The 17,398-nt window shown below is 40.7% G+C and overlaps 4 protein-coding genes across 4 annotated transcripts in view; 2 read left to right on the top strand and 2 right to left on the bottom strand.

Moving 5' to 3' along the window:
* The window catches only part of LOC145447014 (alkaline ceramidase 2-like), a 454,308-nt gene that overhangs the window by 241,644 nt on the left and 195,266 nt on the right, over positions 1–17,398 (top strand). The gene's annotated exons all lie outside the window — the stretch shown is intronic.
* LOC145447026 (uncharacterized) overlaps positions 1–17,398 on the top strand; it is a 185,021-nt gene that overhangs the window by 49,603 nt on the left and 118,020 nt on the right. The window lies entirely within an intron of this gene.
* On the bottom strand, positions 1,546–14,158 carry LOC145446998 (pre-mRNA-splicing factor CWC22 homolog). Its single transcript, XM_080325420.1, has 14 exons — positions 13,690–14,158; positions 13,051–13,179; positions 12,020–12,188; positions 11,698–11,820; positions 9,601–9,738; positions 8,132–8,339; positions 7,827–7,904; positions 7,081–7,235; positions 5,805–5,882; positions 5,637–5,747; positions 5,299–5,468; positions 4,463–4,564; positions 3,316–3,440; positions 1,546–1,836 (listed from the first exon to the last, which is right to left on the bottom strand). The coding sequence occupies exons 1-14, from the start codon at positions 13,917–13,919 to the stop codon at positions 1,649–1,651; spliced, it is 2,004 nt and encodes a 667-aa protein (XP_080181546.1). The 5' UTR covers positions 13,920–14,158; the 3' UTR covers positions 1,546–1,648.
* LOC145447017 (uncharacterized) lies at positions 13,946–16,389 on the bottom strand. The gene has a single exon (XM_080325447.1). The coding sequence runs from the start codon at positions 16,292–16,294 to the stop codon at positions 15,410–15,412; it is 885 nt and encodes a 294-aa protein (XP_080181573.1). The 5' UTR covers positions 16,295–16,389; the 3' UTR covers positions 13,946–15,409.

Consider the following 17,398-nt stretch of genomic DNA (forward strand, 5'->3'; position numbering starts at 1 on the left):
ACCTGATAATGTAAAAAAAACTGTATACTAGCCAGTCTTCAGGATTACCGGACAACTACCATATGATCAGGACTGAATACAAGAAAACGCATTGCTCTATCAAGTATGCCGGACCGCAATTGTGGAACAGCATCTAGCCGGCTATCCGACAGTCGTCGAGCATGTCCGGAGTCCGCATTCAAGTCGAAATACAAGCAATTTATTTTAAATGAATACTCGCCAGTCTTCAGGATTACCGGACCACGACCTAACATCGACCTCGCCCTCCGCCACATGCCACCTCATTTTGTCGCTTGCGTCTTATATTCTCTGCATTACTTTTCATTCAGTGTGCATGCCTCTTATTTACTTCGCCTAGGCTCAGGTGGGTGTCTGATCTTAATGGCTACTCCCAGTTGTTTCGACACCTTCCTATCTTTTCATTGTATCGCAGTCTTGTGATGTTTTGAAACGATGAAGATATTAATAAACCTGATTGATTGATTTTGAGACAGTTGACCTTTTTTTGAGGATTTTCCTCCGGTTTTGCAAGTCTGAAAATTTTGAAAAAGTGTCCTCATTTCAGATAGAATCGAAACTATAATTCTCGACGACGAATTGATTCTTGCGATTTTAGCATTGAAAGCAATCATTTCTCACTGTTCTCGACTCAAATCACTATAATTAAAACCCGATCCAGATGAGAGTATTCAAATCATTACTGAACCTTAGTTTCAGTTACCACCGAGTCTCTGGACAGAACGGGAGAACTCTCGATGAGAGTCAGTCAGGTTTATTAATATTTTAATCGTTTCAAAACATCACAAGACTGCGATACAATGAAAAGATAGGAGTCAAAACAGAAGGACGCGAAATACAATAATCACCTCAGCGAGGAATAAATTGGATCAGCATTATTATCGTCCACACTTGACAGTCTTTTTTCTTCTGTCGCAACATCCCATGGAGAACTGAATACCAACGGGATGCGAGTTCGTTATCACCTTCCTGAATGACACTATGTGCGATTGTGCGTGAGTTACTGAATTGGCGTACAACACAATTGACTGTGGAGCCCCCGGTTTGATTCTCGGCAGCAGCACGTTTCAAATTGTCACACGTTTATCCTAAATTTTCCCACCATATACCCAAATCCCTGGCCTAACAACGAAGGCCAGAGTTAGACCCGATCAAGGACGAACTGACGGAAGAAAATAAGATGAGCGAGGAAGCCTAAAACAAAAAAGAACAAGATCGAACACCGTTACAACGGCCATTAGGCTGAGATGATGCCAGATTGAGAGACTGTACTTGGTCGTATCGACATTCTCCTAGCTGCTCATCCAGGGATATCTAGCATACCAGCAGATAAAATAATAAAACCGCCGACCATGTGCCATACTCAGAATTTGGGTTCCCTTATTTTTGCTGTCGACCTTGTTTACCACATTCTCTCATGGCACCCCTGAGCAGTTCAATAGACACATTGGTGAGCTGCGGCACACCGGTTGAGAACCACTGTCCTTATCTATAGTGTAAAGAGGCAAATACCAGAATCAATGCAGGTTTAGAAAATTTCCATATCTTTATTACTATTTCATCCATACAAAAATGATGGAGTCCGTTACAAAAGCCGAGGGGCAGTGCACAGGAAGCGACGTTACTCCCGCTACCTCTTTGACTTGCGATCTTTTTTCTTTTTCGAACTTTTCGACCTTTCTTTTTCCGCGGAAGACGACCTTTCTCTCTCTCTCCGATGTCGGGACGATTCTTTTTCGTTCTTGCTCGAAGATTTCTTTTTCTTCTTGGAATCTTTTTTCTTCTTCTTTTTCTTCCTTTTCTTCTTCTCTTCCTCGTCTTAAAAACAGAGACTTCAAGTAGATTTTGCCCACTTCCTCTAGTGGTTATGTTTCGGCCTACTTCTACTTCAGTTTTCTAAACATAATTAGGCCTAGAATAATCACTTTTCTATTCACTTGGTAATTTTTACTTTTCTACCGGTACTTCTACTTTTTACTCGGGTGCCAACGATGGCTACTTTAACCACTTCCGGCCTTATATAATTTGCAGGATGCATCCAGACTCGGATGACGAAGTTTGCTTAATTAGACTAATCAGAGCGAAATGGCGGTGATCTAATTTGTGGAATGCTTCAACGATCTAATTAATTTTAGTTTGATTTCTGGTGTTCCCGAAAATGCTCCTGGGGAACTGTACCGTACAAAACGATCCAAGCTTGCTGGACAGACATTTGCCATTCTCGTATTCATCTGAATCAACTGTTGATTCGAAACGTACTGAACTTGATTCAATTTACAAGATCCTGGTAGATTATAGGCTAAAACTCTGTGTATATTATGATCGTCCGCTGCTCCATTCGCGTCGCGAAACTCAATGATCAAATCAACGCATACACTGTTTGATTGGGATTTTAGTTCCACTATTGAGGGGAATATCATAATCATTCTGGATAAGTTTCGAACAATTCATTGGTGAATGGGGTACTACAGAGAAGTGGAGAAAGGTTTATTTAATATGCATGCTGTACAATGCACATTGTATGTCTTGCACCAAACCAACTGGAGTTGCGATGTCAGAATATTCAATCCAATGATACAATCAATTCATGTGACTCTCACATTATCTACAATGATTTCCTGGGCGGAGATTTTAAACCGACTCCAAAGATTAATGCGCTCCGCTAAATCCTCAATCCATTACGATTCGTTGCGGTGGTGCAGATACCTCCACCAGAAGTTGCTAATAATTTGCAATTATGGCTATTTTCATCTTAGAATAATACGACTTGCCTAACTGCAGTAAATCTATACCCCAATTACACTTCATTCCGAGTTTATTGCACACCCCTTTGAACTACATACGACATTATGACCCTGCCGGAATACTTGGTTACTTCAGCATTACCTTCCAGTTATTATATACCCGAAATTATTTTAGTTGCTGTTGGCCGTAGGTTGTCATAGCCAGTGGATAAATCCGCCGTTTATCCCTCGCATTTTCGATTTGAACATGCTGACTCCATACGTGCCACCACGTTTCATCAGAGTTAGATGAAAAGCTGTACGTATCCTACGTATAATTGGACAATACGAATATATTTTTAGCGATTGTTACAACAAATATATCTAAACATACATTAATTCTAAAATTTTCTAAATAGCTATGTGGCCCGCCTCAAATGCTCCTGTGGCCCACCCTTCGAGAACCCCTGTTCTACATCATGCCAAGTTTCGGGATGTTTTACAAAATGACTTGCTCGAGTGTTTTTTATTCCTTTCATCCCAACTTGTACTTGCAGGCTACAAAGCATCGTACCTGACGAGCTTTCATCAGCAGATTCTTCGCCGGACGAACTGGCGGCGAGCGATTGCAGCTGTTCGGCCTGGAGTTGTTCCGACATGCGCAACGCCGTCTCTTTCAAATGTTCGCGCAGTTCGTCACTGTGAAAAAAACAAGCTTGTTGAGACCGCACTGGTAGTTGTGCTGGGAAGAAAGATTCCAGTGCTCAAATCTGTGTAAATATAAACGCCTAGAGTCGGGCAGTGATAGATGATTTAACCAAATACTGAATTGCAGGGTTGTAATGACTCGAGTCATTTTCTCGAGACACGGAGTAAATGCAAACCATTCAATATCACCAAACAGAGTTATAAAAAGTGGGTTTAAGAAGACCTTAGCTGGAAACAGAGCATTCAACACAATGACTTGGACTCGAGTCATAATACCACGACTCGGACTCGACCCTCTGCTCGATGACTAGGACTCGGACTTGACTAGCCGAGGACTTGAAAATAACTCGACTTGACTATAAAAGTGAGATTGACTTGTGACTCGAAGCCTTGTGAATTGGTTACAACTCTGATCTATACTATCTTCCACTGTGGAGGCTTTGAAACCCTGATTTATCATCTTATAGCATAAGGAACATGGAGCACAAAACTACACATACACATGTTACTGAAAATGACATACTGACATACCCGTGAACGGATTTGCAAAGCTTGATGATTTTTGAGCGGAACGCCGGGAAATAATTCTGATCTAATCTGATCTGATCTAATTTCCGGTTTTCCTACAGGTAAATAGTATCGTACAAAACGAGCCAAGCTTAGTGAACTGACATTTGCCATTCTTGTGATTTTGAGAACGAATTCTGATTCGATCTGAAACTTGATTTTTGTTACAAGTTTTTCGAATTGGGAATTGAATACAATTTTTTAGTTTTCGTGAATTTATTAATTCTACCGAATTCTAATCTAATCTATAATTCTAACTATAATCAGATTTGTAAAATATGAAAATATTCTAGTGCAATGAATTGGGCTTGACTAGAAAGCAGCGAACAGATTTTATTGTGAGGTGGAACTGGCATTCTATTTTTTGCGGTCGAATAAACGCAACATATTTAAATTTTCATATCAATTTTGCCACCCTAAGCTAGTAGCAACAGTATAACACTTACGTTATTCCGCCGAGACCGATAGAGGTGAAAAAGTTGATTGCGAATCGCGTGTTCTTGGGAGAATCGCGCGGAAACAGACCTTCGAAAAAGGGCGAGAGGGACCTGCGGAAAAAGGTACACTCGTAAAATGAAACTGGCGAAACCAGACCTTCACAAGAACTAGAGAAGAAACCAGACAGTAGCCAGTAAAATTTGTATATATATAGAGATCCGAACTTCATAGTTCAATAACTTCACTTCTACAGGTTGCAAGACAACGAAATTTCATGTGCTGCGTTATTTAGGCAACCTAACAATTTTACTACTGTATATAGCCGGTAAAGTTTGAAAAAAATAGCTTTTTTGAGAAACCCTACTGCACAGGCAGAGACATGATCGAAATATTGATGTAAGGTAACAGTTAGTGCTACATATCGGTGTGCGCGTCTTTTCAAGGGTCCCTCTTGTGTAGCCGCTTTGTTGCGACTGGATTTTCAAAATTTGCAACTACAATTTCTAGTTGCTCTGCAACTAAATGTGTTGTGAATGCTCAATTAGAACTAGAAGTACTCGATTTTAGAACTAGTCGAGATAGCAGTAGTTAGTTGAACGTCGTTGAAAGTCTGGTGTATGTGTGTGTATGTTTTCCAGAGCTATCATGCTGTCAGGGTGTTTCTTCAACTCTATCCATTGCGATTAGTTAGATATCTATGATTTGCTGTACAAAAGGGAGGAGACTGAATGACGATGATGTTGTCTTCGGGATTGAGTTTGAAATTGACCCTTGTTTCACCATTAAGAAGCTATAACGGTCGATAGTGATTTAAAATAAATGCCACGTCGATGTCAACACTCACTCGTCCTTGAGCCTCTCGTTGAGCTTCGTGAGTCCGAGATATTCGACGAGCTCTTGGAAGAGAATCTTGATGAAAATCCTCGAGGACGAGGTTGTCGTGTCCTCCGAGAGAGCGATGTTTTGTAAAACGGTCCACGGCAAAGCGTCGGAATGCAGCAGGTGGGCAAAAAACTATAACGAAACACATGTTTCATCCACTTATGCTACCGGTACCCAATACTCAAGCACTTGATTTTTCTCAGTCATAATCGCACATAGAAAAAGCCCGTTGAGTACTTGGAATAAGTGCTACTTTCTAGCAGTAAGACACGAACGTTGGACAAAACGCAATGGACTCACTTTTGCTACGTTTCTGAGCTTATTCGTTTCGTATCTGTGAATAGTTTCGTACTGTTCGCCAAACAGAACTTCAAAATGTTCCATAAACTCTTTCTTTAAGATGCAGAACCGCTGTACAAAACACAAATTCATTAATTTTAGTCTTTCGGAGCACGAAAGGCAGCATACCGCTCCGAGCAAACCAAAGAACTTCTCGTACGTTCGTAATTGCGAACAGCAGTCGATTATCATCGCGCATATCTCTTTCTGGAAAAGAAATTGACATTCATTAAGAAATCATAGTGGAATGGAATCTTCACTTCGGCAGGACATTAAAAATATTGGAACTCCTTTAATATGTAGCACTGCGAAACGTTGTAATCATGGGACCGAATCTGGCTAAGTAGTCAAAAGGATGCTACTTGATGGCAGATGTGGGCCGTCTCGGAGAGGATCATATTGGATTTGATAAAAGTCTCAGCAATCTGAAATGTTCCCGGAAAGGCCCAATAAAGTAGTGAGTACTATGTTACAAAGACATGCAGGGTTGCAACCAAGTCAGCCGGTTCCGAGTCACAAGTCAATCTCACTTTTATAGATTTGACTCGAGTCATTTTCAATTCGCCATTGTGTCAAGTCCGAGCCCAAGTCAGTGAGCAGAGGGTCGAGTCCAAGCCATTGTGTTCACTGTTCAGTTTTTAGTTCAATCCGCTTCAACCAACTTTTCAGCTCTGCTCGAATGATATAGAATGGCTTGCATTCATAATGTTGTCATTTTCCCGAATCTTAACAGTTTGTGGACCTATTTTCCAAGTATCAGGACTGATAGACAAAATACCAATCATGTGGTGACTTCACTGTTCTTTGAAATCACAATGAAATGTCTGTCTTGGTCGTCCTAGTCTCGAGTCAAATGACTTGGTTCAAGTCGTGCGCAATGACTAGAGTACAAGTCGGGTCAATACAAAAATTGACTCGAGTCGAGTCATTTAACACATTTGAAAAATTGAATCAAGTCGAGTCACCCAAAAATCGTGACTAGAGTTATTGCAGCCCTGAGGATATGTAATTTTGAAACAATTTTTCAACAATTGGAAGGGCACAAACCTTTACAATTACAGATTTGCGCCTCACAAAACTCAACGTCTTAAAAAATAGGATGGCTGTTGGCTAGATCACAGATTTGGTTTGGAGACCGAAATTATTCAAGTCTTATGCCTAACAGTACAGATCTCTCTCCTAAAAAGTGTGTGTAAAGTGCTATCGTACCCAGACTACTACAAACTTCCAATCTGGTTGGTTGACGGTCACCTAACTACTGTTTTTTTAGTAGGTTTAGTTATGGGTTTTGAAAATTGAGTAGTTCGAGTTCTAGTTGGGTATTTTGAAAATCCAGTTGTTGACACAAGTCTGATCATAGGTAGTTGTGAATCTGTCAAGGTCTATAAGACAAACGCAATCTCACATAGTCCTTCTCGTCGAATTCCATCTTCAAAAGCTTATGAGCGCATTCTTCGAAGTCCAGACTGGATTGGATCGCGAGATAAATGGTTCTGCGCAATGCGACCAGATTGGTTTCCGTCCGATCCTCAATTTCCGTTGTTTTCTCTTCCTCCGCATCTGAGCAATGAACAGGAGGTAAATAACTTGACCCGATACACTACAAGACTTCATCACACCATACACGCTAATCCCACGTGGCTGTATGGTCTGGTTTCAGTTCATGGTGCGATTTTCTAAGTTGTCGTAGGCTATCCACGAAAAAATATCACAGCGCCTGCACCCTAAATCGGCTCGTCATCTGCCACTAGTCAATGCTATCTGCTCTAGCTGACAGTAATTTAAAACGCACACCATAACCACAAGACTTGTAGAAACCACCAATTTAGGCAGGTAACGGTTCTAGTTTTAGTTGCGGATTTTGCAAAGCGAGTAGATTCGGTTCTAGTAACAGATTTTAAAAAGTGAGTAGTTCTAGTTCTAGTTGCGCATTAAGAAAAAATAGCTGTAGAATAACTTAAAACATGTGGGAGTACTCTGTAGTTCCAGTTGAAAGTTTTTGAAAAGAGAGTAGTTCCAGTTGCGAGTTTAGGAAAGTGAGTAGTTTTAGTTCTAGTTACGAGTTTTGGAAAGTGAGTAATCCTACTTCTAGTTGCGCATTTTGAAAACCCGTCAATTAGTACAAGTATGATCAGCGTGATGCATTCCTACCTGCTTCATCAGACGAATCGTCGCTGTCGGAATCTGATCCTTCGCTGGAACTCCCTTCGCTGCTTTCGTCCAGAATATCTGCAATGTTTCAGTAAGGAATGGCTCAAATTCAACACCAAATTTATATCGCACACAATGTGCCAGTACGTTAAAGGCAACGTGTTGACGGTGGATGAGAGAAATCATAAATTGAATGATATAACATCAACCAAAGATATCGATGTTATTGGTTAGACTCTAGTCTTTGATATATTGTGAAGGCTAAATAACGAAGTCGCTCGGTAATGCAGGAGGTTCCATCTCACCTTTTTTAATCTGTTTATAATTTTCCTCGTTTTGTATAAAGTCTGGATCGAGATGGAATACGTTGAGCTGATTTTCTGTTCCTTTCCCTTCGCCATCATCGTCCAGCTGCAGCATGTGTGTGTACTGGTCCGATTCCTCCACCAGGTCCAATCCGTCTTCCACCGCCGGATGCTCTTTGAACCCGTCTTTGCGAACCGCAAACATAACCTGAACGAATACGGTCAAATTATTTGTTAGATCTCATCTGGTACTGGAAAAGATTTTGAAGCTATAGAACTTGCTTGCACAATTAAATAATATATTCATATTGGAATAAACCAGACTTGTGCAAACCAGAACTAGAAATAATGACCCATAAAAATGCATAACTAATAACTGTGGCGATTTTTTTTACCTAAAAAACGAAAGATTTTGACCTAAAAAATCAGAATTTTGACATGTTTTGACCATAAAAATTCCACTTTTGCCCAAATTTCACATTACGTATGCAAATTAGGTGTTTTCCTACATGTTAGAATTGTACTACTTATCTTCATTTGTGGAGGGAACTGTCTGTCCTTACGAAGTAGCTTGGCCTGAAAATAACTTTTGTGCTTGAAAAACGAACAGATTTTTTCATGAAAAAACTTAATTTAAACGAAATCAGGCCCTAGGAAAAATTACAGTAGTTACATTACGCATTATGGTAGAAATAATTAAAAAAATTTGTAGTACAACAAAAGATGCTTTCCTACATTCTCGGGTAGAAAGCGTCAGTCCTTACTAAGTGGCTTGCCAAGAATGGAGAAAGAACGTTCAACAGCAGCAGTTGTTGGCTGACAACACTGAAGTTGCGCGTTCACTATTGGTGACAAACCTTGTTGCTTCATTCTGGCAATGGTGTATACATCACAATTTTCATCATGCGCTTCTCGATATCAGAACCATGCAGTAACCACACAGTCTTGCTTCAGTTAGGATATTGCTTTACGTTGAGCATAACATCATGTCAACCTGTTTGTTTTATTTGAAGTTTCATGATTCACAATGACCAAACAATGGGCTGTCTACAACGGTAGGCCTATAAAGTAGGCTACATGCTGTAAAATGTCAAATGATAAGTTCACAGACAGTGCAAAATCTACGATACAAACGAAATGCAGGTTGCAAAAAAGTTTCAACTTTGTAAACAATTTTGACATTTTTTGACCCAATGCTACAATTTTGACCTAATTTTGACTTTTTTGACATGTCAAAAAAAATCGCCCTACTTATAAACATGCTCCTTACAACATTTGTTCTGTTTTAAAAGATGCTCAGTAACAAAGTACTTTTACTTTTTTCCAAGTACTCAAGTAGGCTTGCCTACTTGGAGTAATTACTCAAGTGGATTTTGTTTCTTTATTATACTTTCGCTTCAACAATTTTTAAGCAAACCCGCTCACTTTCGACACTTTGTATTTTGTAAATTTGTAAGTGACGCACCCACCTCAATCATATATTGTACTCTCAAGTCAAGCGACTGCTCGTGTAAAATAGTTCGAAGTCGATCCATGACCGCCGACAAACCTCTTGGAGAGACTTCCATCAACTTTTGCCCGCATTCTTTCAGGAATCCTATGGCGACCTGGAAAATCGGATGAAGTTATTCAAGGGAAACCGTGCCGCACAACGTAGGGGTGGATGTATGACGCTTTTGGATGGTTTATAATTTGCCGAAAAAGTGAACTATTGCAACAGGGTTGTTCAAAAATTACTTTTTTCTCTTCAAATTTTTTAGCCTAGTCGGTAAAATGGTTAGGTTCCCTAAAAACAAACTCTGCACATCGAATCTGGCTTCATTCCAACCTGTAGGCTGCAAGCGAAGTAATTGGGGTAGAAAATTGATAAATGTATAATTTCTCACCATATAAACTATTGTTCTGCGGTTCGTAATTGAGCCAAATTAGTTTTACGCATCGTTTTTTGACAGCCTAGCAATTGCATGAGGTACAGTGGTTGGTAGCCGCCAGTAGATTTTGAAAAATAATTTTTTTGAAATTTTTCAAATAAATCCAAATTTTTTACTGTAATAAATTCACTTCTACATCTTGCATAGGAGCCAACTTTGATGTGCAGCATTTTTAGGCAACCGAACAGCCAACTAGCCAGCAAAATCTCAAAATAACAGTGATTTACCGACAAGATAGCGTAATGGTTAAGCGTCCGGCTTCTTGATCGGTAGGTCGTGGGTTCGATTCTGGGCCGGGTCAGACCAAAGACCTGATTAGTAACACTGGTATCCATGGCTTCCCTACTTGGCGCTCATGCATTATTGGGATAGCATGGAGGGGTGGTGCATGACTTAGAAAGCCATAAAGGCTATATCTGCACTTCCTTGTCCGGCGGCATATGCACATCATGCACTCATGATATGCATAATTGCATATGCGCAGATCGTGTGTATGTGTATCAGGAGTCGGTGTATATGCCGCAAAAACATCAAGGACAAAAATAAACTACGTCCTTCCTTCCTTTTGCAACAACCCGACTATCGCAGCCTTAGGCTTGTGATTTGATGATTTCCTCCTGGTTGGAGCAATTTGCTTTTTTCAAGAACAGTTTCTCCAACATTCAAACACAGTCCATTATGACAACATATTGCCACTAATAATGACTTGAAAGAGGACGAATAGGTATGTTTTTTTTGCAACCACAAGAAAAATGATGCCGGATACATGTCTTGTTTTATCTATAGTCAGGGCAGATCACTACTAATCAAGTTGTTGTGCCCAGACATCTTTTTGCGTTAAGAGAGCATTTTGCTCTAAAAACCAGGACTAGATAAATGAAACTGCAAGAAATATCTGTGTGTGAATAGGGAGTCGAAACCCCTCCCAGTTCAAACTCGAAACCCTGTCCTTTTGAAATGCCGGTTCTATCTCTAATAATTCTTAGCTCATTTGCAATTCAGTGATTCATATTACTTGCTTCGAAATTGGATCTAATTTGTTGTGTTTTCAGTTATTTTTGTTTTAGTTAGTTAGTTGTGGACTTTGAAAGGTTGTTAGTTCTAATTCGAGGTAATAAGAGCGAGTAGTTGTAGTTGCACATTTTGAAAATTCAGTCGTTGGTACAAGTTAGTGCAGAGCAGATCGACAAACGACAAATTCTCTGGTCCTACTCCAATTCTGTTTTTTTAAAAGCTCTGGTCCGACAACGGTACTACTTCTAGACAGGATTCTGGAAATGACCCTGATCTGGTCGGTACTCACAGGATGGTATTGAATTTGGATTGAAACAAAGCAAACTGGAAATTAAAAACTCAAAGATCAGGCTCAACCCTTATCTGCAGTAATATGCCAACTTGGACTTAGCATGTGGTTTATTTCTATGAACGTTTCACTTTTAACTAATGATTCGAGGGTGGAAGAGGGTAAGGCTGCCCTAGTCCTAGAAGAAAGTACTGATCCAGCTCTGATCCTACTCCGGAGTGATCAGAAAATGTACTGATCCGGCTCCGGTGAAAAATGAGAAAATCTGTCCGGATATCCAATGTGGCTACGGCTCATGCCCCGCTGTAGTAAAAGTCTGCAGCTAGACTCACCTCCACGGAATCGTCAGTTGGCGTCTGCAGCAGAAGAGTCAAAATTTGTAGTCCGATGATCTCGTGAGCAACTTGCTGGTTCATAAGATGTGCAATGAACTGTGCAGAGTGAAGGCAAATTTCCTGAGAAATCAAAACCGTGACGGGCATTACTCAAATATATATGGTCGTAACTAAGGCAGGATACAATGACGCGAGTGCTCAAAATGATATCGAGCATTATTTCTAACGATTCGAGTACCGAGAGAACCTTTTCCGAATACTGAAATGATACGCAGGTACTTGATTTGTCAAGTCCTAATAGATCTGACCGTACAATCACCTTTCTATTCCGTCGATACGACCTTCGAAACTGCATTGCCAGCCTCCGTAAAATCAGCTCCCCGTTCTGCGGGAATCTGGTGTTGATGATTGCCACGAGCGCGGCGTAAACTTTTGTGAAAGTCGGCGACGCGTTTTGAGCGTGAATGATAGCCTGTGCTATTATACCCCTGAAATATCGACACATTTCAGTAATTTCACAAAAACAAGGGGTTGTCATGGACTTCATTCCAAGAATAAGGACAATTCTGGGTATATTGCAATTTAAATCGATGTATGATAACCACAAAATTGAGGAAGCTCCTGACAGACATAAAAGGTCATGATTTTCGCGCATCACCGCTTGCGGAGTGTTATTTGTGTTCATATTATCCTTGCTGCTATTGTGACCTATGATGAGCAGTTGGGCACTGTGATGAAGCCAAAATAAGGACAAATCTTATAGAGGACAAGGACTTTTTAACAGACATTACAATTAAAAATAAAGACAAATCTTGAGAGACGGTGGTATGGCTACTCTTACTATAATACTGACAAGCACAATTCATTTTTTGCCTGTGTCTTCCAGACTTCTACAAACTACTGGGTTTTCAAAACGTTCAACCAGAGCTAGAACTAGTCGCTTCCTAAAATTGCAAGTAGAACTAACAATCTTTGAAAATCCGCAACTAATTAATTTTCATTTATTGAAATCAGATTGGCTTTCCACATGACCATGAGCACAAGTTTAAAACGAGATGAGTTTTGACCTCCAAAACCCACCCCTGGCTAGCAATGACTGCAAGAACACCAGTATTAGGATTCACACGAAACGACGACACGTTTTTTAGTTGTTCGGCAACTTTTTGTTTTTAAATGTCGAACTAGAATTAAAATGATTCAAAAAGCACCCAGACTTGTTAGTTGACCGTCAACAGTCTGTTTGTAGTTTGCACAATGTACAATTCTAATGTCTTCCAATAATGCAACCAATAGCTAGTTGAGTTTTCTGTCCCAGCGACAAGATAAGCCTGACACGGAAAGATACCGTACCTTCCTCTGACCAAATTTTCCTGAAAGAGCTCTCTCACAATCCTGGAGATGTTGGAAGTGTTAACTTTGTTGATAAGACCATTAATACTCTTCTTCAAAGCTTCCCAGCTTATCCTTTGATACTGTTCACTGAAATGAAAGGTAGTCATGAAGCAGCAACTATATAAAGTGACAGTATTAAATCTACGGTAACGGTACTGCTGTTAGGTTGGATGGAAATGCTACCCAAAAATGTAGATTCACTTGTTGTCCATACAAGTAAGTGCAAATAATGCCGTGAAATTCCATTGCGTTACAATTAGAGGTGTTTCAAGAAGAGGTGCCTATTAAAATGAGGCTTTGTCTTCGCGCACCCCTTACCAAAGTGTTATCTGTTTATAAACTCCATTTAACACAGTAGCCGAGGCTAGTTTATGGATGGATTTTGGATGTTTTTCTAAACAAAAAACGGGAAATATAGCTCCCATACCGTGATTCATTATAACATGCTCATCTGGAAAATGCATCTTGCAATTTTAAAAGCAGTGAAGAGGCATTACACTGATAAAATTATCTCATCTCATCTTGAAAATAAAAGTCGGCGCCTTTGACCGGATATATATATATCATATTGATTGGTCATTGAAAATGGACCCATACCTGCTTTTATCGGTGATCTGTTGTTGCATCAAGCGTAGTTTTGCAGGCGGAATGTAAGCGCCTCCTGTTTTCGTAGCAATTGACATTTCTTTGTCTGGCCTTTTCCTTTTAGACCGCGGCTCATCTTCATCTCTTGAGCGTACGTCTTTCTTCGAGGAATCTTCTTTGCCGTCGTCCAGAACTTCCCCGTCCTCCAAATGACGTGCAGCAGACATACTATCTATCGGCATATTTCAGATGTCGTATATATTGAATATTTCTGTGAAAAATAGTATATTACGATAGTTTACGATGAGCAGCTCTAGAACCGGGCTTCCCAAACTAGGGGTTGCAGGAGTATACCACAAAGTAGGCCTACTGCAAATTTCAGTATAGAACCATTTGTACGTTGTACTACGTTCCATTTGGAGACTTTTCATACTTGCATTTTGTACAGTCTTTAAAGTTGTCCATTATATTAACGATGAGGGGCAATGTTCCCTCTAAGCTGCGCACGTGCGCAAATGCGCAGTGCTTTCACGGTCTCTGCGCACGGAAAATCTAAGTTGCGCACAAAAAATCTGAAGTGATGACCTTTTTTTAGTCGTTACGCACTGTTTTCCAAGGGTCTGCGCAGTGAGTTAGTGAGCGTGCGCAGACTCGTCCAAAATTAGAGGGAACATTGATGAGGGGTTACAAAATACCTTACTAGAAAAAGGGGGCCACAAGCTTGGGAAAGCCCTGCTCTAGAAGGTAACACTACAATATAAACATGATTAAATCAACCGTGCATTTCGAGTCATTAGTGAGGCAACTATTTTGTCCACAAAATATGGATAGGCTGCCATAGGAACACTATCGCAGTTCAGCCTAATAACGACACAGTACTCAGTACATGACTTGTAATGTCACGGTTTGTGTCTTCAAATCGGGTAAACTCATCCTTCAGATGCAATAGATAGCTTAGCTAAACACATGAGTCTGTCATCCATTAGGAACTATGTCAAGCCCCCTGCCAGGAAACACAGGTGACCGATTCAAATTCTTCAGCCAAATCATTAGAACTTCATAATGGCTCTTTGACACGAAAATACAGTAAAAAGTTTGCTAAGAAATGATTCAGAATGAAATTCCGAACATACCGAGGATTGAGAGATGGATCGACAGAATTACCGTGTAACGCAAAAATACTAAGCCACTACATCTTAATGTGACGAAACAACGAATTGACAGTCACTCTCTATGGTCTGTGTATCCGCGGAAATAAGATTTTACATTGCCTTTGTTGAGTGTTAAAGAAATGGTTCAATATTCATATTAAAATAAACTCGAATATTTTCGGCTGACACACGTCATTAATAATCGTCGACAGCTAGTATAGAATTGAAAAGGACATTGATATCAACTGTCATATGTACAAAAGTTCTTTTGAATTCTCTATAGTTCCTGCCAACAGTGACCTCTGACAAGTGCCAGCCAAAAATATTCAGGAATATTTCAATATGATCACACTATTCGATTGTATCTTGAAGTTCTGTAGGCTACCTCTAAGAAGCTCTTCAATAGATAAATATGAAATAATAACATAACACATTTTCAGTTTAGTAGCAAGAAATTTTCAGCAGCAAGAGAACTATAGACATCTTGACAAAAAATTAGATTCATTGTACTCTCAATGTAACAAAATCATGTAATGAATGGTAGCGAAATAATCCACAACTTTAAAAGCAGTCATCTAACATCAACGACCCCTGTTTTTACCGTTATAATGACCATTTCTTTTCAATCTGCTTCGAAGTTTCATTCTGTTCACCCGATAACGGTCTCGGTATTTGGATGTAGTTGTTTTAATCTGGTGACGGACAATCTTTCTTCGCGTACTCACAAGTTCACTCATTGTCGCATTAGCTTTCGGGGGAGGTTTCAAATACTTGAACACTCTCAGAAACCGCACTGCATAGATTGTTGCAAAAATGGTGACCGGATACCGTATGGGTTTTGCGATTTCATAGATCAAGTATGCTGAAAGCACATTGCTCGCGCCGGGACTTTTCAATCGATCTGACGCGGGGAGACCTATTCTTTCCAAGAAGTCATAAACACCGTATTTATCTAAAAACGAGACTACATCAAATCCATATGAAACTACGATATAAAACAAAGTCATCCAAACAACAGCCGTCATTGTGTGGACGATGATCATAACGAGACCGTATTGACGAAAGAGAACTTTGAATTTAGCGGTTAAACTCAAAGAGCTGTCCTTCCAGATGGCTTTTAAATCATCGATATTGTCCGAATTATTGCTTTGCTTCGATGACACGTCACGAAATGCCTTCGTTTCTGCATTTTTAGGTCGTTTACGTGTCGATAAATTGGCGCAACTAGTAGTCACAAAAGGACTAGTGACACGTATATATCCTCGATAGCCATCAACAGTTGGTGCTTCAAATGTCTTTGCATACGGGAAAAAGTTCTTCAAGGCACTGGCGATCGGTTGATGCGTAATCCAACTCATGTTCCTGGCTTTCGAAACAGGTACGATATTGCAGTCGCGTTGAGTTTCGCAGAGCCTGCGGCCGGTTTGAACAATCGTTCCGCGAGAAACCCATAAGCATCGAATCATATTATTAACTAAATGAAACAATGCGTATATCTAAGTTTAATAAGATAATTTCGCCACTAAAATATCCTGAACTCTTCAATAATAAAACACGTTACGCCATATTTTCTACAGGGTTGGTTCGATTGGTTTGAAATAAGGACAAATATGTTAGAAATGAGGTGAGTCTCATGTCAGAAATGAGGATAGTCATGTCAGAAATGAGGATAGTCATGTCAGAAATAAGGATAGTCGCTATATTCACTATAAAGTCAGTTACAGTACCAGGCACGACTTTCTAGTGCTGCTAACCCAGTCCGAACACATCCCAGACATGATGTCCAAACACGCCCCAGACACGATGTCCGGGTATCAACACAGGCCGAACACGCCCAAGACACCAATTCCGAATGGCAACACAGGCCGAAAACACCCCAGACATGATGTCTGAACACGCCCCAGATACGATGTCCGGGTATCAACACGGGCCGAACACGCCCAAAAGACACCATGTCCGAATGGCAACACGGACCGAACACGCCCCAGACACGATGTCCGAGTGTCAACTCAGATCCGAAAACAACCCAGACACCATGCTTGAATGGCCGAACATGTCCCAGACACGATGTCCGATTGGCAGCACAGGCCGAACACACCACAGACATGATGTCCAAACACGCCCCAGATACGATGTCCGGGTATCAACACAGGCCGAACACGCCCTAGACATCATGTGTGAATGGCAGTACAGGCCGAACACCCCCCCCCCCAGACATGATGTCCGAACACGCCCCAGATACGTTGTCCGGGTATCAACACGGCCGAACACACCCAAGACACCATGTCCGAATGGCAGCACAGGCCGAACACACCCCAGACATAATGTGTGAGTGGCATCATAGGCCGCAGACACAATGTCCGAACACAGCCGAGACACCATGTTTGAATGGCCGAACATGCCCCAGACACGATGTCCGATTGGCAGCACAGGCCGAACACACCCCAGACATGATGTCCAAACACGCACCAGATACGATGCCCGGGTATCAACACAGGCCGAACACGCCCAAGACACCATGTCCGAATGGCAACACAGGCCGATAACACCCCAGACATGATGTCCGAATA

The sequence above is a fragment of the Botryllus schlosseri genome, chromosome 9, assembly GCF_051294905.1.
Source record: "Botryllus schlosseri isolate E-star chromosome 9, Bs_hap1, whole genome shotgun sequence".
Taxonomy (NCBI): domain Eukaryota; kingdom Metazoa; phylum Chordata; class Ascidiacea; order Stolidobranchia; family Styelidae; genus Botryllus; species Botryllus schlosseri.